Raw genomic sequence first — 25,751 nt, 5'->3', positions numbered from 1 at the left:
CCATCCATCCAGTGTTGTGATGTTTTGAATTCGTCTGGCGATATGTCTAGCTGTGGTGCTATTGCAAAGGCAAATGATCGAATATCAGCCCTGCTAACAGTTAAGCACTTTTATGAAATTGTTTCACCAATAGATGGCGCTAGTAGCTTAACTCCCGTCTAGCCATTCTTATCTTATCTCGTTCTTTTGCGCTTTGGCAGCTGATGATGATGGTTCGGTAAAACCATAAAAACTAGTCTTGTGAAAATTTGAAAATATAACACTGATTTTTGTTGTTTGACTTCTAAATTACTACTTGTCGGCGTATTATTTTATCTTAATTTTAGAGAACATTATTTATCTTAAAAGTCAAATGATCGAATAACAAGTGAAGCAGAGAAAAATCATTGGCTTTTGGGGTTCAATGAGTTCTTGAAAGCACATTTACACTCTTATATTGAAGTGAGACTTGATCTCAGAAGCTGTAATTTCACGTGTTATTGATTCTTAATTGAGCTTAAATTTGTAGAAATTGTAAGATTTCAAGTTTAAACATCATGACGTAGTGGGAGGTGGCTTTTACACCTAAAGAATCTTTTTTCCTGTCTGAGAAAAAGCATGGACTGCACGCACTTTTGTATTTGTAAGAAGTTTACTCGAAAAAAAATGGGTGCATTTAAAGTCCATTAATGGGGTTGTAATAAGAGAGGAAGGATACGAGGTTCTCAGATTCCATTCCTCGGTGTACTACTCATTAAAGCTGGAATGGAACTAGGGGAGTTATTCTTTCCCGAACTGAGTAATCCATCTAATCTAATTCTGAAATTTATACCTGAACAACTAGCTAATAGTTTAGCTGCAACCTTTAATTTCCATTTGAAATTAACTTAAGTTCTTCAGCCCTACTAAGACCGCCAGGGAGTTATCACTCCGTCTGGGAAATTACAACAGAGCCCTAAGACGATTTATATGAACTTTGTATTAAAAGTTTGAACTTAAAAATTGCATAAACTTGGGCGTACAAAACTTGCAGGTACTATTAAATAACAGAAAAGTTGAATTCACAAATTACAGTGATTCAGAGCAGGTTACAGGTTGATGAATGGTGAACGACTGTTATCACTATAGTCTTCGCTTAACGTCCTCACATACTAGCAATCTAACACAAGCGACATTCTCACTGAAACACATGCACCCATCCCGTAAGACAGAGCCTATCATTTGGTATGGAGGCCGACCAGCGACCGAGTGGTAAAGTAGCTGAATACTGGTAGTTCGGTCCGAGGTTCGAATCCCACGAACGGGCTGGCTGCATTGGCGTTTTTGTGGTTTCTCCTATGTATAACATGTATACGAGCCAGATTACCTTAGAATATTCTACACGAAGTCATCCCTTCCCTTAGGCAGATAGCTCTCGAACCTCTGGCTTAATTACATAAGACAGACCAAATTAGTTGGTAATTGGTATAGTTAAGAATGACAGGACTTTCCCCTCTGTGATACACTTAGCAAGTCAACCCTCAGCTGCAATGCAAACTGTTCACTTATTTTACAGTATTTTCTACATTTGGTAAAAGTCACATAATTTGGTACCTTTGTTTACATATAATATTCCGCAAGATTTGACTTACTGTTAATAATTGTAACTTATTAGGCATATTATTTAAATATATTCAGTTATGCATTTAAAGTTAATCGCACAAAATTACATAGCACAATAAGAATCACATTTTAGTCATTATTGCATTGCAATAATGACTAAAATGACTATTAATAACATATTAGTCGCATATTATATAAATAAAAAATGAATGAGACCAGAAAACAGCTCTAACAAACACAAGTATTAATTCTTATAGTAATAATATTGATTTCTAATAATTTTATATAATAGTATTTACAATTATATTGTACTGAAACTTCATAATGTCATATTCGCACACCAGATTTTAGTGAAATCTTAAGTAATCTTCTGCAGTACAGGCTGCTGCAAAAACTGCAAATAATATTGAACTCTAACATATAAAATGACAGTTGTTGACTGGACTGATAACCTGTTTCTCTGTTTCTAGAAAAGCTTCAATCGGTCGATCACATTCTTTTTTTAGTAAAATCCATGTAATATTTCACAACAGGTTGTAGTATTCCAATCACAGTAACCCAACATTCTGTCTGTCTAAATTATCAAGTATCAGGTTTATTTTTATTAAAATTATCAGTTCTTATAGAATATTGAAGAATAACAATTAATAACTTTATCAGATATTGTGGGTATGGGATATGTTCCGCTAATATAATTGCCAATTCTATTTATTCTGCAAATTTCATAATAATTCCAATAGATATTTAGATCTTCATCAGATAAAAATAATTCTTTGCACAAAATATCTGCATCATTTTTAAAATTAACATATGCTAAAAATAGTGATAAAACTTAAGGATTTGCAGCATCTGCATACAACATATTTTCATTTTAAATTTTTCTAATTGTATTTTTATCTGAAAACTTGTACATACTTTCTGATATTGTTTAAAAAAATCAAAAACTTGATTTAAAAGTGTCCATGTTGTAACTGTTTAACCATTTTTTGCTATTTCACATCTTTTGGATACAAATTTTTACTTTATTCTATAAGCACTATGATTCGTATCAAAAAAGCGAAATCTATCAGTTTTTGTTGTTCATTATAAGGTGTGTAAGGATTATGTTAATTTTATTAACAGTTAAATTTTAAGTTAAAGTTCCTTTCCTGTCAAATTCTTAACTTCAGCTTACTACTTCCGGCCAGAACGTAGTTTTGGAATCCCTCTGGATACTTAATGAGGAGGAGCGGTATTTAAACCGCGAAGTTCTATTTGCTGAGTTAGAGAAAATCAGAGTGTCTGATTTGCGCACGTCTGCCTCTTGGCTACTCTCTCTCAAAGCTGTTATTACGTTCAGCTTTACTCAGGCCCTGATAAGCTTCATAGTCAAATAGAGTTAAGGGGTCAACTCGATTAGAATCTTGATAGCTTCGGCTATATCTCTTTAGTTAATTTTATTTTAGTTTATTTCTTAGTCTTTTAACCCGGCGGAAGGCACACCAAGAAAAGTTACTAGAACGGGCGCGTGGGGTATCACATACCCCAATATTTAAAATACAATAAAAATAGTATTATTTAGTTTTAAAGCTGTTTTTTTTTGTTCTCGTGTATTATAAATAAGTGAATAATAATTGGGTTTCAAAAAATTAATTTCCGAACTAATCTTAGAGTTAAAATTAAGATAAATGAAAATAATAAACATCATGCCTCTAAGTTTCATTGCATCTCTAATACACCATGCTTTTTTTATTTCTTCACACTTTGAACGAAATACATTCATGTGTTCTTGCCACAGAATGTTTTCACATTTTAAACATTGCATTCACGTTCTTCTGTCCTTGGCGCGAGGGCAAAAAATTTAACACATCTTTCATACTTAGTTGTTTCTAATTTCATGTATTCGTTTTAATTCTTCATCGAAACTTCTGCTTTTGTTTTGCATGCAGTACGTCAATTTCTTGGAAAAGTATTAATCTCTGATCTTTGTTCAATACTTTTTTTTTCATTAATTGTAATGCTAAGTCTTTCAAAAACAGACTTATGTTTCTTGTTGGTGGATTAGCAGTTGAATGTAATATAATTCAAGCATTTATTACAGCAACATTCAGTGCAGGAAAGTAAATTACCATTGGCCACCTTCTCGTTATTCTGGCAATTGAATAATTGGCTGACATTTTATCCTCCATATCCACTGCTCCTTTAGTCATATTATTAAAACATATAATTCCTAATGTTTTATTTTCTCCAATAGTATCATCTATAGTATGATCGTTATATAACGTTATAATGTTATAATGATCGTTATATAAAGCATAAGAACAGTTTTTCCTTTTTTAGGAACATCAGGAATGAATGTTTTATCTTTTTCGAAACCAAAACAGCGTAGAAAATACTTAGTTTCATCTTCAGTTTCCGAGATGCAATCTTCATCGCTTTCAAATATTTCTAATAAATCTCGCATGCGTTGCATCTCCAGTTCATAGGGACTCCTTCTTTTTACCATAATGCAGTTAGAAATTTTTAAGAATTTAATGTCAAGTACTTTAAAATCACTTGCGAGTAGAAATATTTACTGTTACACTCTAGAAATAAATTTCTGAACTAAATATTCAGTCACAAAAACACTTACACGGACAGGCGCGTGGGGTGTGTCATACCCCAGTTCCAACAAAATACCGATAAATCTTTTTCTGAAACACACAGGCAAAGAAAAAGCGGTTCTGAAAGTCAAACACAACTAGAAACTCAGCTACTGAAAGCAGCAGAGAATTTCAGTTTCACAAGTTAGGAATACTCCACTTTTATGTAGGGTTGGGGTATGATACACCCCACGCGCCTTCCCGCGGGTTAAGTTCAAGACCAAGTGTTGGCTTTTATTGTACACTCCAAGACGGAGTTTTGTTAAATCTTATTGGAATAATAAAGGGTTAGTTGCCCTTCCCTCTTGTTGTTTCTTGTTACACGAACTTATGCGATTGTTCGCTAACTAGTTCTTAAGGTTACTCACTTTTGACTGCATTTACACAGTGGTAAACCTCACAGGTGCATATTCTCCGAGTCTTATAACATGTTGTACGATAGGTAAATATTCATTAACATATTCAATTACTGTTTTATCTATCGTAAATTTCTTACATTTTACGGATTTAATCCACAAATTTAAAAATCATTTTCGTAGTCTATAGAATTTCCGTTGCTCGTTAGAATTTTCCATTTTATTTGAAGATAAGAATCTGAAATTAATATTTGCTCATCTGCGCATCTTTATTATCGATACGAATTTCATACTTATTAGCACTATTATGATCTATATCTGTTAACTTAAATTCTCTCAATTTTTTACTCTCTGTATCCTTATTAAATGATGAAAAGTGTCTGTTAGATATTAAATCTTTTCCATTTATTAGGAGGTAAAAATCTTTCGAAATAATTTTTAATCCTGATCCTACATGTGTCTTCGAAAATATTTTATTTATTTTATTTTAGCTTTTTGCGTATTGCAGAAGGCTCACATTTTTAAGTATTTTTTTACTCTTTCTATATAATCTATATTCAATCATTTATTAGGTTGTAAAGTTGCGCGCTTCCAACCTGCACGCAACAAAGTGGTGACTGCTGAAAACTGGAAATTAGACAGAGTCTTGAGAAGGATTTAAGTCCCTTTTTATTCAACTTTAGAAATTACAAATGCGTGCTCTTGACGCTCACAAACTACGCCGACCCGGCGGTAAAATAAAATAAGAAACTAAAAAGAGATGCTAACAAGTGACTAACTACGAGGCTCTCTAAACGTAACTAACCTCACCGCGTTCTACAATACCGCTGATAATTCAGCAAACTCTGAATATTACGTTGAAAGATTAACAATTTGCCGAGGCAAGCACACAGGCCGAAACGCGTGGTTCTTCAATTTCTAACTAGCCACCTCCACACTCGTGAAGCAAGAAAAGCACCCTTTCGAACTCGTTTCCTTTCTATTTAACTCAGAATACTTCCGCTGATAATTTGAATCCTTGCGCGTTGTACTAAAATTTACATAATCTGGCATTTGGCAATTCCAGGGGAAAGTAAGGCTTGACAGGAAAGATAGTTTAAACTTAAAATAAATGTTAGTTAAAATAAACATAAACCCTACAAGGTGTAAATCTCTTCGTCAAATGTTACATTTTTTCCTAAGTAATTTCGTTTTCATCTGTAATAATAAACTTAAATTTAACTTTTCTATTGCGTAAATTTAAATAATCTTTCATTTTCATCTGATAAACGCATTTCGATTTTTCGAATACCGTTATCAGATTTTTTAACTTTGGTTTATGAAATTTTTGTACAATCTTTTATAATCTCGATACCAGGTGGATGAGTGTTTATAAATGTCTGAATACATGTTATTGAATGTTTATTGATCTGCATACCTCCAGTTATATAAAAAAAAATCAGATTTATATTCTAAGCTGTCTATTAAGTCTTGATCTACGTGATTTTTTTCCACATATTTTTGCTTCAAATCCTAAAATTTCATAACGATTACCTTTGGTTAAATCAATTTTATAATATTCTTCTAATTGGTAAAATAGAAGAATAAATTTCTTTTCTTCTTCTATTTTACCGATTTGAATAAGAGAGACAAATTCATTAAATTCTTGTCGTGGTTTTTCTTTATATAAAAGATTTTCTTTAATTCGTATATTTAATCTTTCTAACCTATAAAAAGCATCAGGGATAACTAATTTCTTTCATTCTTTAACTTTCCAATATGAAAATTTATTGTTTTCATAAAGTTCGCATATATTATCTCATGATGCTTCCATACTAAATTCTTATAGAACAATTTTTGTGAAATCAAGAGGTGGTGGAAATTCTGCAGTAATTTTTCCGATTTCTGTCTAACTTTTAATATTAAGAATTTTTTTTTATTAAAGACAAATTCTTCATTATGCTGGCTAGGATGTTCTGTAAAAGAAGTGAGTACGGTTATTGATAAAATGCCTTTATTTCTTTTAGAAATATATTTCATAATTTTATAGAAACTAGTTGTAAAAACATTAGTATAGGATACCTATATTAAAATATAACCTAGATCTAGATATAACTTAAATTTTCCAAAACCATTACAATGATTCTAGCTTTGAGTCATCAACAACTGTCTTGCACATCGAAACGGTATTTAGCCCAACTTGGTGTTTTGTTCAAAACAAAAAAAAATCAAGTTGCTTAATATTCGAAGAGCATCGTGAAAGCCCAGAAATTAGTCATATTGCCCCAAACACATTATCTTGAAAACAGATTTTTATTGGAGCGTAATAGTCAGCGGTTCCTTACATGTGGTAAGCATATTCTCTATAGTTAGCAGTGGCTTTGTGAGGGGTACTTGAAAAAAATATCTATAATGGCGAAAAATAACAAAGTATCATAATAAATGTTGATAAAATAGCAAAATATTCAGGAATAAGACTCTAACAAAAGTTCAAGACTACCTAACTAAAGCTGCAATTTAATGCTTATTTTATAAATTTTAGATGAACAATATGATGACGTATTATTCATGTTGTGCATAAATATGATTTTCTTACAAACTGAATTTTTAGTTTGATAGGAATGAAGTTATGTACTAATTTAAGCTGTTAGTATTTTACAGGTGGGTAAAACACCATTTAAAGAATGCTTAGGGTTTTTAGTATAGGCCTGGACCTCATCAATAATTAGTACATTTCGAATTTACTCATTTTCTTCTTGTCACAAAAAGTGATATTCAGAATAATTACTCTACGTTAAAAAAGTTACGCTATGGTATAAATATATGTGTTTCGACTGTGTTTATTTGAAATTAATAATCAAATAACCAATCACTGCTTATGCGCTTCTGAGCTTTCTCATTGATACATTATTAAAATAATAAAAGAATAAGATATATTTCAGAAACAATAGAGGGAAAAGACGAGAGGCATTTTTTGATTATTTATCTAATATTTTGGCAATTAATAGTTATTTAGTTAGGTAATAGCTAATTAATTTGATTAATTAAATATAATAAATTTTGCCATTAAAGATGAGGCGTATATTACTGTTTCCTGATAAAATGACTGTGGCGCTTTTATTTATTAATATGTAGATATATTATAAAACAAATCCTTTACCTAGTACCCTGAACTCTTCCTCGCATTGTCTAAGCCAGAGTTTCTTAAACTTTTTTCAGTCGCGAACCTTTATATCACTGAGACGTTTTCGCGACCCCTGGACCCCATAAATATTTACGAAAATTTTGTGGGACCCCATAAGCATTGCGCAAATCCGACACACACGTGAGTGAAACTATCACTTTTTTAACTTGTACTGTAATATACCCTTGCAGTTTTAGGTCATTAACTTTAATTTCTAATTTTAAGATATAGAACAATGTGAAAGTTTTAAATAAGTAACAGACGAAATGACAGCATCACGTGCAAAGCACGTAAAATGAACGTTTATATTATAAAACGAATGCGTCAAAACGTTTTCGTTTTTTCTTTCTTGTATTGTCTTATCGTTATCTATTTTCAGATACATTGTGTAAAAATATTTGGTAATTGTATAATTATTATAATAAGTTAAAGAAATATCAAAACTGCTAAAATTTTTAGCGACCCCCTGCTGCACTTCGCAACCCACAGTTTAAGAAACTCTGGTCTAAGCCATCCCATTGGTTAACGTTTCATATTCTATCATTAGCAAACAAAACTTTAGTCGAAATATTTTGAACATACATAAAAATCTGTGTACATACAAATCTTTTTTTTTTTTTTTTTTTTTTTTTTTTGTATAAGTTTCTGTCAAGTCAGCTGCCTTAATGCAGTTTATTTTAAGTCTTTTGAATGCCAACTCAGCATTTAATTTTTTTTTCTAATTCCTGCAGTAATTATTCCTTAGTCTGCAATGGAAAAAAAAATCTGTGGCTTTGAACTCATGATGGCCTGATGCCTCGCGAGATAACTCTATCTCTCTGTTTGTTTGTTTTTTTTTTCAGCTGCAGAGTCTTAGTAATTTTGATGCGTTCATTTTTTTTAAATCACAAACTACTCTTTATTCCTTTAATTACTTACAAAGTGTTTACTCATGAATTCTTCAGATTCCTTTGAGTTCTATGGTGGGACGTTTACAAGAATTTTAAAACAACACTTAAATTATGTTTAAAAGTGCTTGTTTAAAATCATTTTTGGAGAAAGGTCACAATGTCAGTTTTATTAAATAGGATGTTCTTACAAATTTATGCATTGTATTAAAAATATAATATTTTTAATCAATAAAGTGAAACTCATATTTCATGAATTTAAGTAAGCAATAGGCTTATTATTTTATATAGCATATTTCCTTTATTTCAATAATATCACATATAAATAAAATTTTCTTATAGATACTGATACTTTTCCCATCTTTTCTACTAATTTTACAAATATATTAGATTAAACTTTTGAGTTTCTAAAACTTATTATTTTATGAGAATACTTTTAGTTTTATTGCGAATAATCGCTCATTTTATTGTCTTTTTGGAGACCTCTCCGCAAGCAAATACTCCGTCAATTGAGCTAGCCATCCCAAGCTGCTATTTAATTACGGAGAACTCTGCCTTCGTCGTAAGACTCGCGAACTTAAAACCTTGACTAATTAATTGACTCAGACGTAACGTAATAAGGTGCGGCTGCTGTAAGTGTAAGATGTATGAGTAAAGATAAATTGTTCTTGTACAACTGATTTCCTTGTTCGTGAACGAGCGAGATATATACTGAATTCAGAAGATGTATGTATATTTTAGAGTATCTCTATGCTTTAACCATACAGATGTAAATCTTTCCATCTAAGATTCTGAGCTTAATATACACTTGAAGGTGTTAATGAAAAGATATTTTTATTCTGAAGACCACTGGAAGTGAAGACTTTGAAGATAAAGGTGTAAACACAGACTTAGACTGGAAAACATGGGAAAGAAACATCCTCAAAGACGTTCCAAACTATTCCAGTTGGAAGGAAGTAAGATACCCTTTGTTTCTTCTCTGTTTGAATTAATTTTGTGATTCTAAATATTGTTCTTGTCTATTGGGTTCATCAATTTCCTACATAAAATCCTGATGTAAACTAGATTCAGAACTCCCGCTTTTCTGCGTTTCCTCCAAAAACTCTAGTTTTCTATATCTTTTCTAGACTTGCTTCAAATGCTCCGTATTGTCTGTTCTCAAATTATGTTTTGATAAGAAGGAAATGATTGGAATGCGAGTGTCTTGTAGCACTTGTCATTGAAGAATATTTTCATCTATTACCCAAAATTCTGTTTTGAAAATGATATTCATAATATCGTATGTGATAAATGTACATGACTGAAAGACCAATAAAAGCTCGTCTAGAAAACTCTAAAGTAAAGTAAAAATGATTTTAAAATGACATGGTTACCTTATCTTCTGAGAACAGGTATCAAAATTTTCTTCGATAGTCTGATTTGAAAGTTGTCTGAAAGTTTAATCGCTATCTTAAAAACAGTGTTTCCCTCTTAGAAGGAATGGAGAATTTTAAAATACAGGTGGTTCAAATGAGCTATATTTTGACTTTCTGGATGTAGGTTCTGATTAATTTAGACACAGTGTGCGAGAAATTAATTTATTCTGCTTTAAAAATTTTCATACATGACCATTCATAACAAAAAAGCCTAGGTCTCATACTTATATCGATCTAGTAATATACAAATATTTACTTGAATAAATAAATAAATAATGTTAATAAAATACACAAAATTTCAATTGCTGCCTTTTGAATGAGATCATTTTCAGTCCTCCCTGAGAATACAGCTTGCTATTATTAGAACAAATAACTGAACGTACTGTATTATATTTGTATTACAATATCAGCAAGCTCTGTTTATTAGCTGTTGTTAGTCTGAAGTTCATGTCGTCATTTTGTTATTTTTGACAGTTTGCTATTGCTTTGTGTCATTTCTTTATATTTAATGCCCCAGTCCCACCATTAGACTGATGTCTGCCAGTTCTTGAAAGTAACTGATAGTGAGAAATTTGGAAAGAATTTTAGCAGCTTTCGTGTAAATGAAAACAGAAAGCAGCGCTTGTGTTTGAAATTATGGCTACGTTCCATCATCCTGAAGCAGAGAGAAACACTGTTTTAAAAATTATGTTTCATGCCTTATTCTGCATATTCTAAAAGCTCAATTTTACAGTTATCAATAGATCCGAAATAGCTTTAAGTATTAAATCCCATATGTTGTCTGCTTGGCCGTGCACCCAATTCACAAAATCTTTATTACAGGAGGAAGGCTTTCTTCCTTTTTTTATTATTTCCGGTGATAAAGTAAAAGTGTTCCAAGAAATCTTTTTTTATATACCCGTATGTAGACTATGTCTATGTCATATTTATTATTTACCTTTCAAGTACGTAAATTTGAATTGCGTGGATTCTCTTACACGTAGAATATTTTTCAATGGCTATAGTAAAAAAATATTTGGAGATCTACTAGAAACCTTAAAAATGAGTAATAAATCATATAGCTTAGAAATATATAAAAAAAAACTGGAAAATATTATACCATCTGTACATAAAACGTATGTAGATAGTAAACTATATTATCCTTTACTACCATAAAATGAACACAAATCTGATATGAAAAGTAAGTTTTTTGCCAATATTAACATAAAATTACGATTTTGTTGCCCACATGTAAGCACAAAAAACATTCAAAGACTTCACATGAAGTTTCTAGCTTCTAAGTATATGTGAAAAAAGCGCAAATAAATCATTTCTACATAAAACTAAAAATATTACACACTAAGTAGTTTCACAAATTTCACAGCCACTTTTTCTCTCGCTGATACTGAGATAAGCTCGAGTATTACGAGCTCCTACTTAAAAAGCTGCAGCGGCACTGTGCCTGAAAAATTCTTCAAACCGGTAGTTTGAGCACTGAAGTAAAATTTGACCTTTTATTCGGTTACGTTTTATCTTGTTTAGAATAATGCTCCAAAACTCAATATCATAGTTCCATACGAAGTGCATTAAGTATGCTGAAATTTCTTTCAAAAAGCAGAGAAAAGTTCTGATGGAAAAGTGAAATTGCTTTATATGTCAGGTGAAATTTTTATTACGGCAATGTTTGAAATATTTACTATCGATATGAATGTAATAAATTAAATCATAGATGTGTGTAGCTGTAAATTAAACTTTCGCTTATTTTATTGTGCGAATGCAACATGTAATACAAATATCTTGTAAATTATACTTTAAGCTATTGTTTACTTTATTGGAAAGATTTCTCTTTGATATCAGAATATTAACACCGCATTTCTTAGAATCTGGGGCGCATTATGTTTCTTGCATGACTATAACGAAGAAAGGAGTGGATCTTAAACTGCAGATTGAGAATTACTAAATAATTCCCAGTAATTAATTTTTTCAAATTACTAATTTCATTAATTTCGTTAAATCGAAATCGTTTATTCAGAAACTATTTGCTAGATGTACTTTAATATTTTATTTCGTGTCCTTCATTAGCTTAGAATTAAAGTTTGTTATCCCCTTGGTGGTACTAAAATTAAAATGTATGTCTTGATTGAGGAAACTTGTTAAGTATTTGAAGAAATAGAAAATATACGTGAATTTGCAATTCCTATGCTAGCGTCCCTGATTCAGAGATCAGCTGTATTCCTAGTAATTCGGAAAGAATGAAAAACGAAATGCATCGTAAGGTATTTCTCTCGCCTTCTTAGAATGGCTTCGTACTGTAGTGGTCAACACGCTGGGCGCGTATTCCAGAGGTCCGTGGTTCGATTCCCGGCGAAAGCGTTGCTCATTTTTCATTTCTCTTCTGCTTTTCAAAAAATACCTAATGTCTCTGCAGCATCATGAAATTTGCTTGTTACTAAATGTATTGTAACTTCCGTGTGTAAAGGCTATTAATAGTTAAAATAAGGTAATATATTTATACTACTACCACAAACGACATAATATAACAAACTTAATTCATTAATGTACCTTTTCGTTGAAATGATACGTAATTTCTGTCGTTAAAGAAAGCAGACTTGGCTGCCAAGATGCTAAGCAAGTATGCGTGGAGAAGCTAAACTTCTTACCATTTGCAGATGCGTGAAAGAATTTAAAAATTTCAAGATCAACAACTGCAACTTTAAACCATTTTAAAATTAATAAAATAATTTTCGAACAAGAAAAAGGTTTCCAGCAAACAGAATAGTATTTCGATGTTTTTAATTATAGTCGTTTAAAAAGCATATATTATCATTGCTAATAAACAAAACTCCAAATCTTGTTGCTCTTGCATTATGCATTCAGGAACCGATGTCCCTAAATTATACAAATTTTAAACTTTTCTATATTGTACAAAGTTCTGTTTTTCAAATAAAAGGAACAAGACCTTTTTATTTGATTGTAACTGTCGAATGATTTTAATAGAAGTAAATTTGAATGGTAAGTTCTATGACAGTATGAAAAGCGTTTCTTTAGAATGAAGAATAACTCAAAATTACCATTCCATAAAAAACGTTATGGGCGATAGGAGAGCCCCCCCCCGTGCAGAAATTGTCATCGAAGAACATAAATTATTTTGAAATAAACTGACAACTTAAGACAACTTAATCAGAGTACTTACTTAACATTAACTGTGTAATTTATCGAGCATAACAAGAGATAAACATTCGCAAAATGCACCCTAAATCATTTAATGAGTCCATTGCATATTTATATTGCTAGTCCGTATATATGTTTTTACTTTTATTCAGTCCAACAGCTGTACATATTTTTTGTAATATCGTTGATTCGAGATTTCATTCATTAACGCAGTATGTTGTCAATGTATTGTTTTTCCTGTTGTCCTAGTAGTTTTCCTTTCAGTATTAAAAACGACGTCACTATTACAGTAATTTAACATGTGTTCAGGCCAAATGGATGGGATGTGGAAGTCTTAACCGACGGAACCAGTTCATAAATAAATTTACAAAACTCAACTTGAAATTTTACTTTTTTAACGTTAGAGAAAAATTTACAGTTTGTATAAGATGCATTAATTTAAACCGGAATCAGATAAGGAATGGAAATTTTCCACATCAGATTCCGCCTTATATTTGGCTGCAATCCTAAAAAAGTACTTTTTTATCCCTTGTTTGAAACCTAATTACTTAGGTTGAGTACTTACTTGACAGTGATTCAACCTTCTGAAAGGATGATTTAGTTAATAGATTTCTAAAAACAGTTTTGGCCACATCTCATCACTTCCTTCTGTTTTGGGCCAATTATTGTTAGGAAAAAAAATCCCCGAATCGCGCATTAAAAACTGTCATATTATAAAAACCTCAGGTTGAGACGTTTCTTTAAGTAAGTTTCTTAATCAAAATTAATATCACGGAGTTTCGGCCAAGGAATCTGAAACTTGGTTAGGTTTCAAAACTCTGTAAGTCTTTAAAACTGAGCATATTTCCGGATGCAGATAATTAATATTTTTATTAATTATGGCTATTAAGGTAGAGAGAGATTTTTGATTAGAGGAAAAATAAACAAAATGATGAATAAAAAATGTCTGATAAAATAAACAATGTATAATACAAATATAAAATCCACTTCGATTAAAATAATTGTTTTGCTACTGTTATAATATTTACTTCCTATTACATTACTTTTGTACTCTTCCGAACAATAAAATGCTCCCATTTTGTTAGACGTTCCTGGTTGAATACAGTAATGTTACAGCTGTAAAATCAAATCTCATTTAACAGAGTTTTATATCAACCAAGCTTTGCCTAAAAAAATTAAAATTTGCTATTTATTGGTGAATGATGGAAAAATTCATATCACTGATTATCAATGTAAAAATTGATAAATGGATGGTATAAGAGTAGCGGTTAGGTTAAGTTATTTGAATATACAAAGCACATAGGGCTATCTGCCTTGAAGGGAGAGGTGCTTTCATGGAGAATTTGCTAAGAGAAATTGGGTCGTATTCACGTTACACATGAGGGAAAAACTACGAAAACCAACTAGTTCTGAAACAACTCGTCTGAGTTCGGACCCAGATTAAACTGTAAGTATTAGTCTTAACTCGGCCACTGGTCAGGTTATAACAGCAGTGGTAGTGGACAATGTTTTAGTATTTGGGAGTTGTTTTTTCCCCACTACATTACTTTAACTCTACATCATTGGGTTAAATTAAAGGGTCGTCCATGCTCTAGAAATTTCATGGCTTGCTGGAATATATATGACCCATTAAAAAGCTATTGCATACCTTTGCCCCACGATCTCTGAGAAACCACCCTTAAGTAAAAAAAATAATCAGATTTCATTTAACATCTGCTGAATAAAATTGGAACACAATTTACAGTATAAAAAATTACAGTCATGTGTATAAAACTAAACTTACACTGAAAGGCTTGATTGAATGCAAATCAGAATAAACAAAACATTGTACAGTAGAAAACAAAATGTTCAAACTTGCTTTTTACCCGAGTTTGAATTTAATGACATTGTTTAACTTCTGTTATAAATATTCCCTTTAATGCTATTTAGAACTTAGTTTCTTCATTTCTGAATTATGTTTATTTTCCTGTCCGTGTACTTTATTATGAATTCTGGTTTAATTTATGTTATGAGATGAATTTATTCTCCTGTTGGAATATGCAGATAAATTGCTAAGAACATTTTTTTGTTTATTTTTATAATATGGGCTATTCTTTCTCTTTTAAAAAAAATTAAAGAAAACTGGTTTGATTAATAGTGGTTAGGAGCTAAACAGTGGACGTCGTCTCCAGTTCCCGGGTTATTTGGGAGTTGACTATGACCTAAAAGTTCCGGATAAACACAATTGTCGCTGTCTTTCGATGACATTATGAAGATTTTGAAAGCGTGCCTCGTTTACTATTGCCTTTCGAAGAAGTTGCGAAGATTTTGAGTAAGAGTGTATGTCTGATGGTTATGACATCCAGCTGACATCTGAAGTCGGCGTTACAACTACAGTAGTATTGAACTGTCATAATTTATCGTATATACTTGAGTATTCCTTCCCCTTTCTTTTCCTACTAGTTTTGCCGCCTGAAAACCAGTAGGGAAAATAAGCTCGGTGTATGCTATTTCTTGGAAGCTATAGTTTAAATGATAACCATAGCGCATTGAAAGACATGCATAAAGACACACTAATATTATTTTATTGTTATTTCGAAGAACTAATCAGTTTCAATAATATTCCTTTAATTACACAAATACTTTTTTATTTGAATACATGTTTTACATTGTTACCATAAATCAGAAGTTTATAAATCATATGTTGAAAAAACTAAAGGAAACGTGCGCGAGGGGGATAAATATGCGAGAAAATACAGTACGTAAATTCAGTTTGATTGGTATTATAGTGATGTAGGTCTTGATAAACTCAAAACATTTTAAATCTTCTTAAAAATTTCATAAAATTTCGTATTCACTGATCTTGGTTAAATTCTTCTTAATTACTCAATTTTATGCAAAATCCCTAAAACCGAAGCTTATATGTATATATATATATATATACGTATATATATATTTGAGCATTGAACTTAACGTTGCTAAGGGTCAACAAACAGTTTCTGTGTTGAAATTTTACAAGAATTTTTCTGTAACTGTTTTATAAACCATTTCCATTCTAATTATTATAATTTTGAGCAACAGTTATTGAAAACAATAAATTCATTCTTCCTTTGTTATTATTTCTCATCAACTACACCGGTAAAGCTAGTATTGACTTTAGGCATATTCCATATGAGAAAAACTTGGTTATATTTTTGGAAATATGAATATGAAGCATAGATGCACTTCAAAGTTGGATCCATTTCTTAAGTGTAGTCTCCTTCTGAAATAAATATTGTTGCCCTTTAAGATAAAAATTGAGCGTTTAGTAAATTAGAATATAAGGTACTTAAGATAAGGAGAAATTTTTATGAAAAGGTCGATATTGTTTCCCATATTTCTGCAATTAAAAGTTTTTACCGTTATTTATTATGACTCCCAGTTATAATATAGGTAGTATTTGTGCTGCTAAAGTAAATTTATATGACATTTTGTGCTTGGAGAGAAACACAATACTTAGAAGAAGCGTTCTTGTTGACCTTCTGCTTTCTTTTCCACACTCTGAAGTGCAAAAACGAAAAACAAGAAAATAGACAATGAAAAGGGAAATGAAAAAAAAATCCATTGAAAGAAAATCTCTCAAAACGAGTGCCAAAGGCCCTTTGCCAAGCGTAGTAACAATGGATGTTACCTCAAGAAGTGAAAGCTATACGTATGAGATGCCTAAAATCAATCAAAACATATGAAATAAAAGTATTAATAGTATGCTGAGATCATATTAATGATTGCGTACGCTTTCAATGCACAATTTTGTAAGTGAGGACTAGGTTTCGTAGGAATTTCGAAACTGATGCGTTCTCAGCGACTGAATTTGGTGTTATTGGATTTTTGCAAAACACATTCTGTCTAAGGTTTTATTGGTGATAGATTTCTTAAAAACCTATGTGGCGAACATTAGTTATCCGGAAGCTACTGTTCTAGTCGACAAGAATGAAATAGCAAAAAAGGTACAGCCGCTAGCCTTGAACATCAAGGAACCAAACTCGGAAGAGAAAGTGAGCTGGAGAAGTTGGTAAGATAAGTTTCGGATTTAATTAATGAGTCTGCAGGGTTAAAAAGCGGTAAATCACAGCACAGATATTGGACACTCCAGACGAGCCAAACGTTACCGTTATGAGAAGGTCAGAAAATGAATTATTGAAAAGCATATCATAAAAATGACAAAAATAAAATTATAACTCTCATAAGTAGTCCTTATGCCAGTTGAAGTTTAAACAATGGTTGGAATCGTTATGCAAAATATGATTACACAAGGATTATTTCAATTTTCTACTCTGATTAGCAAAGTAAATGAAAATTCTACTTGCATAGCTTTGCTACATAGTTCCAATATAAAAATACCCCACTTTTATAAAGACTTTTTTTTTTCAAATTAGAAATAGCAACCATAGAGTAAGGACGATTTTATTCTGCACCCTTCTTATAGAGGTGTCTGTCTCTTCTTAACAGTACCCAATTTTCACCTTATAAAGGGTTACCCGTCGTGGAGACGTGTCTGTTAAGACTGTGCGTATTTTTATACTAGCACTTTATATAAAGTGCAGTGTGTAATGCATCAAATATTTACATTTTGTTTTCTAAGCATATACACTTCACTGAGCTGTTGTCGTCCCGTTTGTCACATGTGGCTGACAACGTATTTAGATATGACCATAATGCAGTGGTCTCAAGTTCAAATTGCACGCGGGCCAGATGCACGATCTGAAAGCAACTGATGGTCCAGAATTAAAAAAAAAATTAACAAATATCTCATTAATTGCCTGTGATTGACACAGGCAATTAATGCGATATTGGTGCCCAGTCGGCTACTTGTTACTGACATTTTTTTAAAAATATTACTGTTTAATTATTTCTTGTTTGAATTTATGGGCAGGTCAGGGTACAGTTAAAAGCTGGGGCAGCACTTCTGATTGGGATAATGATGAACGTATCTGTTAAGCTACCGCGGCAAATTTTGAGGGAGGAAAAACCCCGCAGCCGACTCCCATCTTCTCCTATCGAAAATCTCGCTTTCCCTATCACAAATCCCTCTTCCCTTACCATTGGCCTCTCGAGAAGACTTTCGGCTTGCCTTGTATTTGGAGTGCTCCATTGCTTCACAGACATCCAAGACTTCTCCGGAACTCTTATGCACGCCCACATTAACCACAGTTATGGTTGGTAGGCTTTTTTTTTTCAGGCCACATAAAAAACAGCAAATTCTATGTGTAGGTAATCATGATATCTACTTTCAATTTTTGTACTATTATAGCTGTTTATTAGTGCGGCAATATATGTGTTAATTTTTAATCCCCGTTTTTTCTAAATATCTTAAGATTTTTTTAGAATTACCTTTATAAATTAAAATTTTAGAAATATTCCGGTTTTTTAGGTAAAAACAATGTATATGAGCTTTTACGTATACATTATAATAGTTTTTGTTTCTATTTCCTCAGACTGAACAAGCTGGGACCAAATTTAAAGAAAACGAATTTAAAGCGGAAATGGAAACTACGAATTATCGGTTGCAGCTGGAAGAAGCCCAGAAGGTAAGGAACTGTCACGGTTATATACTAATAAAAAATGAAATAAATCTTCAGCAACCGGAACAATCAGTTTTTTGGAAATTTGTGTTGCACAGAGGGTATTCGGCATTAATATCTTAAGGATTCCGCTAAATGTTTGAAAATAAGTATAAATATTTTGCAGAAAGTTTTGTCCGAAAACTCAGTAATTTATTCAAGCTACAGTTCTGGAAAAAGTGTAATCAATTTTGAAATTATTATTAATTGTAAATAATGATCATTGAAATGTTCACTTGTGATTACAGTATTTGATTATTATTACAAGAACGAAATTTTCTTGGTAAAATAATTAAAATAGTTTAGCAATTAAATTTACAAGTTATATATTTGTTGCTGTTTACAAATGTAAATTATTTATAATATATAATATCCAGTGATGATTGTGATTACAAATAAGTTTAACGTTTAAGTTACTTAAATTGATTTAAAAATTAAATTTTTAAATTATTACTACTAATTACAAATAAGATTTATTAAAAATTTTTCTTTACGATCATATTATTTGATGATACTCACAAGTAAAAATTAAAATTGCTAAATTAATTTAAGTAATTTAGCGATTAAATCTGCGAATTAAAACGTTAACTTCCTTATCAAATAGATGATGAAACATTTTCAGGGTAAGTTACTTTTACGATCTTATTGTAACCCAAAATGATTATCTGTAATTTTCAATTAAATGGCATTATAACTTGAAAGCCATTCTGGCTCACGATTCTTTGCCTGAATGATTCCTCTGCATTATTTCTAGTGTGATTTCTTATCTCTTGTTTTATTTTTTCAGAAACTTTCCAGTTTAACTGAGCAGCTCGATAACGCAGTGAAATGCAACTGCAAGTTGGGCGTCGGAATGGATTATGTGATTGCAACTGTCAACGAACTACAATCGTTGATAAAGTGGACAGCTGGGAAAATGGAGATAAAAGCGGACAGCGGGGTCATATTTCAAAAACTTCAACAGCTTGAAAGAATTCAAAAGGTACACCGTGTTTTTTGTTAATATATTAAGTGATATGCTTGATTTATTTGTGAATATTCATTTAAAAATCAGAAATACCTGCATGTGTATAAAAAGGTTGCATGTCAGCTACTTGCTACTACTTACAATGGTTTAGCTACTGCAATTTATAGTAAGAAAAATGAGGAAAGCAAAAATGGCGCAGATTGAACTGATATCATGTCTTCAAGCATACCTATAAAATATATCGATAAAATGTATGCGAAGGTCTGAGTACTGTTATAGAAAATTAAAATCAATAATTGGTAACTTATTTTGGCAAACAAATTCGATATCTACTTGTCTAATTGCTTTCTTAAAACACTTTCCAGGGCAAACAGAATATGTATTGGAAACCTCATTCCGTCAATTTTCATGAGTCAGAAATCGAGCCAGGAATGAACTATCAGCATTTAGGATTGTATAAGATTTTAGCGGTCATTACCATTTTGAGAACCCATCAGAAATCACAGGTATAAGACAGCTGAATACTGGTACACAGTATGCTGGCAATTAAGACCCAGAGAACACACCACTGCTTGGCGTTTTTGCTTTTACGTTTTCCCTGTGTGTTTCTTTAATGAATCGGTTTTCTTTAACCAAAGTCCCGCGAAGGCATCCCTCCTAAGACATACACTAACCAGCCAAAATATTATGACCATCTCCACATTGTTCAATGAACTCGTCTTGATGACATGGAGGGCACGTGATTAAGAGGGAATGGTATTTAACTGCTGCTGGAGAAGGTAAGGAATCATTCTTGCACTTGCTTTTGCGAATAGTGATGGGAAAGGTTGCTGATATATAAGCGAATTTGATAGAGGGCAGATTATAATGGCCCGAAGACTCGGAACAAGTTTCTCCGAAACTGCACAAGTGGTAGGTTGTTCACGATCTGGCGTTGTTAGTATTTATGAAAAGAAGATAAATGACGGTGAAATCAGCAGTAGATCCCAAGGTGTTGGATATCCATGTGTCATAAAAGAAAAAGGACGTCGGGGACTTTCCACCCATGGTACAGCAAAATCGACGCCAGACAGAGGCTCAGCTGACAGCCCAATACAAGCAGATCCATGTGCAAGTGTTTCGGAACACACAAGTTCAGTGGACACTATTGGATATGGGACTGCGCACCGGACATCCCACTTGTGAGCTACTGCCAACCAAGTGTCATTGTCAACTACGGCTACCAATGGGCCCAGGAACATCGAGACTGGACCATGGCTAAGTGCAACACAGTTGCTTGGCAGATGAATCACGATTTCTTATTCATCTCGTCGATGGTCGTGTCAAGGTACGCCGCCTTCCAAGCGAAGAGTTACACCCTCCTTGTACAGCAGGTCATACACAGGCTGGTGGTGTGGCGGTATTATGTTTTGGGGGACGTTGTCATGGACGGCTCTAGGACCCTTAGTTGTGGAAGAACATACCATAAAAGCTGCAGACTATCTGATTATAACTGCGGATCAGTTGCGCCCTTACATGGCGTCTGTCTTCCCAACTGGAAATGGAATCTTGGGGCAGGATAACCCCCCATGTCATGAGGCTCGAATTGTGTTGGTGTGGTTCGATGTGCATAAGGATGAATTCCAGTGAAGTTTCTGGCCACTTAATTCGCCAGTTCTTAGCCCAACAGAGCACATTTGGGATGTCATAGAGTGACAGCTCAGAGCTCAAACATTACCATGTCGGAATATCTCGAATTTGCGTGACCGCTGCTTAGACATTTGGTACAACCTGTCTCCAGTTATCTACCAAGAACTTGTGTCAGCCCTGTCGAGGCGAATTGCAGCTGTTTTGCAGGCCAAAGGTCACGCAACGCATTATTGAGTAAGTGTGCATAATGTTTTGGTTCTTCAGGGTATCTAAAAATTCCTCCACGAAGAAAATCTCTAGATAGCTTTCGCGTGCTTGACCCACCAGCGACCGAGAGGTGAAGTAGTTAAACACAGGTAGTATGACATGGGTTCGATTTCAGTCGAACGGGCTGATCGCATTGGTGTTTTCGTGGTTTTCCTCAACTGTAACGTGGCCACGAGCCAGTTTGCCTTAGAAAATACACCACAAAGGCTCCTATCCCTTTAGGTAAATAGAACTGTCGTGCTTTATCATATCATTTAAAAAAGCTTTGTCTTTATTTCTTTTTTAACCAGTTATCTACAAATTTTTATAAATAACTGCTTTATAAACATTTATATAATTAGTGGTGTTTATGAATGTCGTTTCTAACGGAAATATTACATATTTGGCTAAGACATGTTAGCTTTTGTAAACATTCGCACCATTCCTGTAATTAATAACATGTTTTCTGACGTCATGCAATACATACATCAGTATAAAAATGTCTCCGCTTTAACAAAGATTATCGCACATCTTGGAAGTTGACTTTTGTTTTATACATTTTAATTCTCCTCTTTCTTCGCACTTGTGTGTCAAACAAAGCAAAGACAAAAGCATATATATGTGTCAAGTCTGCCTTCCTTTCTACGAGAGCGTGATATTTTTGTTCACGATGTTTTTCCCTCGATTTTTTACTGTAATTATATATTTTGAACTATTATGCTTTACCTTTTTCCTTCCAGTTTAAAAACTACATACGTAAAAATGTGTTTTAATGAAAAATGTACTTCTTAGGCTCATGAAAGGTGTGTATCTACAACTGATCTATCTTTCATACGATATTTGCGGTATATGTCATATAATAGTTACGGTGTTTTTCAGACAGATTTTGTATTGATAATGTTTTGAAATTCAGCCTCTTTATTTCTCAGTACGATGTTTTATACCGTGGTGCTTCAGAACTGCGGTGTTTTCTCAAACCCATTTCTATGTTACAATTTCCTCTTGCGTTGCTTCTCCGAGATGTTTTCTGCAAACATCGAAATTTCTGTCAATTGGTCCATTAAATTTATCCAGGAGTTTGAGAATGTAAAAGAGATTGCGAAAGTTGCAGTTACTGACGCTTTCATCTATAACACTGCAAATGTAAACAGGAGTAGATTTGCTTTTTGGATTAAGCTTCTCATTGAGAACCAAACTGAGAGCATGTAATTCACGCATTCTGCCAAATGAAAAATTTCGCATTAATATTATGTAATCACATCAATATAATATCAATATAATTATCAGTGTAATTTAATATCATGTAACTTGCATGAGATTACATAATATTAATGCCCTTGCATGCAATCTTATTCTGCACTTGGCATCTTGTAGAGACATTAGGTATTTTTTTGAAATCAGGAGAAATGAAAAATGAGCAATGCCCTCGCCGGGACTCGAACCACGGACTTCTTGAATACGCATCGAGTGTGCTGACAACTACACCACGAAGGCATACTGAGAAGGCGGGAGAAATACCTTATAAGCTATGTGGTGTGATGTATTAAGCACACGCACAGGGTATTTGTGAAAGGTGATCTTGGGCTTCATTGCCTTAATTATTGACCCTAATCGTATATTTCTACTTGCAAAGTTTCTGCAAATCAGGTACAGAACTTTATGAACACAGTTTAAGAATAAAATTGATCTTTTCATGTGATCCAGTAAAGATAATTTTAAAAACTCATTCGTTATACTTAAGTATGTTAAATTTAAAACATTGCCTAGAAAACCATCAACATATTTAATCTAATTAACTAGTACTGTTTACTTAATACTGAGTTATTAAAATCGCAAAGCGAGCCCATTTGCTTTTCAGCTGCTTCTTAGTGTTTAAGGGTATAGTTAATTTCGTTAAGTGCTAAAAATTGATTTAAAATTAGTAATTTACTTTTTAAATCATCACGAATTTTGCGAATAAAGTTACTTTCTGCATTTAGCGGCCCTAGCGTGGTCGAGTGGTTAAGACCGCTGAATACTGGTAGTTCGACTCAGACGAAAGGGCAGGCTTATATGCATGTGATAATGATAAAAATAGAAAATACTTAAATATTAGGGGCATGGAAGTAGCCTAATTAAATAATTTCGCAATGTTGAATTTAGTATAGCCTACGAAAAATTAAGTACAGACAAGTGTCTGAATTACTTTTCGAAAAATATAAATGTATTCAAATGATTATTACCTCATTTTGAAAACTTAGGAAATTGTATGTCTCCATTGTTAACAAACAGAAATATACATTGAAAATATTTACGTTTTATGCTTTTATACTAAAGTTACAAACAAATGAAAAGTGTTATTAAACGTTAGTTGTCACATACTACGTTTGTGCTGTGATTTTATTGTAATTTTGTTTTTACTTTCAAACGATAGATTTCAAATATTTATAATTCTCATTTAAGGACCTGGAGAAAACTGCGACAGAGTCTGAGCAAATACGGTGTCGAGCTGAACATGAAAAGACTTCTTGTACCTCATGTAACGAGATTGAGCAGGACATTAAAGAATCGGACACTTATGATGCCGCTTTAATAGACATGTGCGATACAGAATCACAAAGTGACCAACTGCTTTCTTTCGACTATACTTTAAGAAATTTAGATTCCATGACTTCTTCGCTAAATTTGCTCGCTGATGACCAAGCAAATGAGGCGAACGCATCGCCTTTAGTCGATTTAGATAGCCCTGAGAAGTCAGGAATAGAGTGCTCAAACGTGCAGGTTCACGAAATATGTTCTGACAATAAGGACCATACTGATGAATCGCATGATTCTCTGGGCCACAATATCAGTGAAGACGAAGGATTAGGTGAAGAAAGTCGTCGAGGGGATTCAACGGGCCCTAGTAGTATAGTCGAAATTCAAGATACTGTAACAAATTTAAGTGCACTAAATGCTATTATTGAACCTCCTTTAAAAAGTAAAATTATAGTATTAGACCCTGAAGGGAATGAAAAGTCAAAAAATGAATGGGTCAGGGATTTGAAAGAGCCTCTCAATTCTTTAGATTTCTGTTTGTGTGCCATTGAGAATCTTCGAGAAAGTTTGAAAGCTAAAGAAAATGAACTTCTTAAATTGACAGCGCTTCAGAATGATCAAAAGCAAATTGCAGCACTTCAAGATGTTATTGTTAATTTCCATAAAGATACTCTTAACCTACGATCTCAGTTAGAACTTGAAAAGAAAGAGAAAGCGTGCCTCAAAGAGCAGGTGCTTGAATTAGAAGAGGCAGAGAATGATGCTAGGCTCCAAGCCCAAAAATTAGGTGAAAAACTCATTTTCCTTCAAGAAAAAGATTCCCACTTTCAAGTGGAGCTGTGTGAAACAAAAAAAGCTCTTGAAAAATGTTTCCAAGAATTAGCTGCCAAAGAAACTGAGGAAAGGGAACTGAAGTCACAGTTAAAATATACCGAAGCTTTAGTTCAAAAATATGAGGAACAGGTTAGAGGAATGGAAATTACCGAACTTGAACTTCGGAAAAAACTAATTGAAAAAGAAGAAGAATTAAGAGCTTCTAAACTATCAAACTTTGAATCTAAACCCGACAATTGTGAAAAAGGAACACAAACGTACTATCCGCAATCAAAAAGCACTGATATTTTTAGCAACGGAGTTCAGAATAATGAAAATTTCTGTATGCAATCGAATGATATTTCTACAGCTGTGTCTCACGAAATGTTTAAGAATATTACTCAAGGTGTTGATTGTGCTGTTCAGACTGAAAACGATATTGCCATTTCATGTGAATATGGATCACATTCTGATCGAGAAGCGGAAAGCGCAAATAAAACCTCATCAGCAGAAAATTCTCAAGGTAAGCAAATGTAGTATTTGAGTTGCTTGTATATTACATTAAATTTTTGTTAACTCATTTTCCAAATATTTAAATGAGATAATCTTCTAAATATTTAAATGAGATAGAATTTTAGTAATGGCACAAAAATTAGTAGTTTAATGCTGTCAAAGTGGATGTTGACTGTAGCCTCCGACTCCAAGAGGTTCTAAATGTAATGTTTGAAGCATCTGGTATTTAGTACAGCAGATTTTAGACGAAGTACTCAATCAGTAATTGGTTTTGTCTTCTTCAATTAAGTTCCTTACTTCACAAAGTAAGGTAA

The 25,751-nt window shown here is 32.8% G+C and overlaps 1 protein-coding gene across 5 annotated transcripts in view; it reads left to right on the top strand.

Annotated features, from left to right (window-relative positions):
- LOC118195444 (uncharacterized) overlaps nucleotides 1-25,751 on the top strand; it is a 185,103-nt gene that overhangs the window by 138,424 nt on the left and 20,928 nt on the right. For 3 of the 5 annotated variants that reach the window (XM_035366760.2, XM_035366759.2, XM_035366761.2), the window contains 4 exons: nucleotides 9,454-9,564; nucleotides 18,627-18,719; nucleotides 19,540-19,734; nucleotides 24,037-25,447. In XM_035366760.2, the coding sequence (XP_035222651.2) occupies nucleotides 9,454-9,564; nucleotides 18,627-18,719; nucleotides 19,540-19,734; nucleotides 24,037-25,447 (1,810 nt within the window). The remainder of the gene's footprint in view (nucleotides 1-9,453; nucleotides 9,565-18,626; nucleotides 18,720-19,539; nucleotides 19,735-24,036; nucleotides 25,448-25,751) is intronic. The other 2 variants (XM_085809650.1, XM_035366762.2) reach the window with 1 other exon arrangement.

This window comes from Stegodyphus dumicola, chromosome X2 (genome assembly GCF_044657685.1).
Source record: "Stegodyphus dumicola isolate Sdum_Otavi_A_Nest chromosome X2, ASM4465768v1".
Classification (NCBI taxonomy): domain Eukaryota; kingdom Metazoa; phylum Arthropoda; class Arachnida; order Araneae; family Eresidae; genus Stegodyphus; species Stegodyphus dumicola.
Note: the sequence above shows the minus strand (reverse complement) of the source record. Positions and strands in the feature narration are given on the sequence as shown.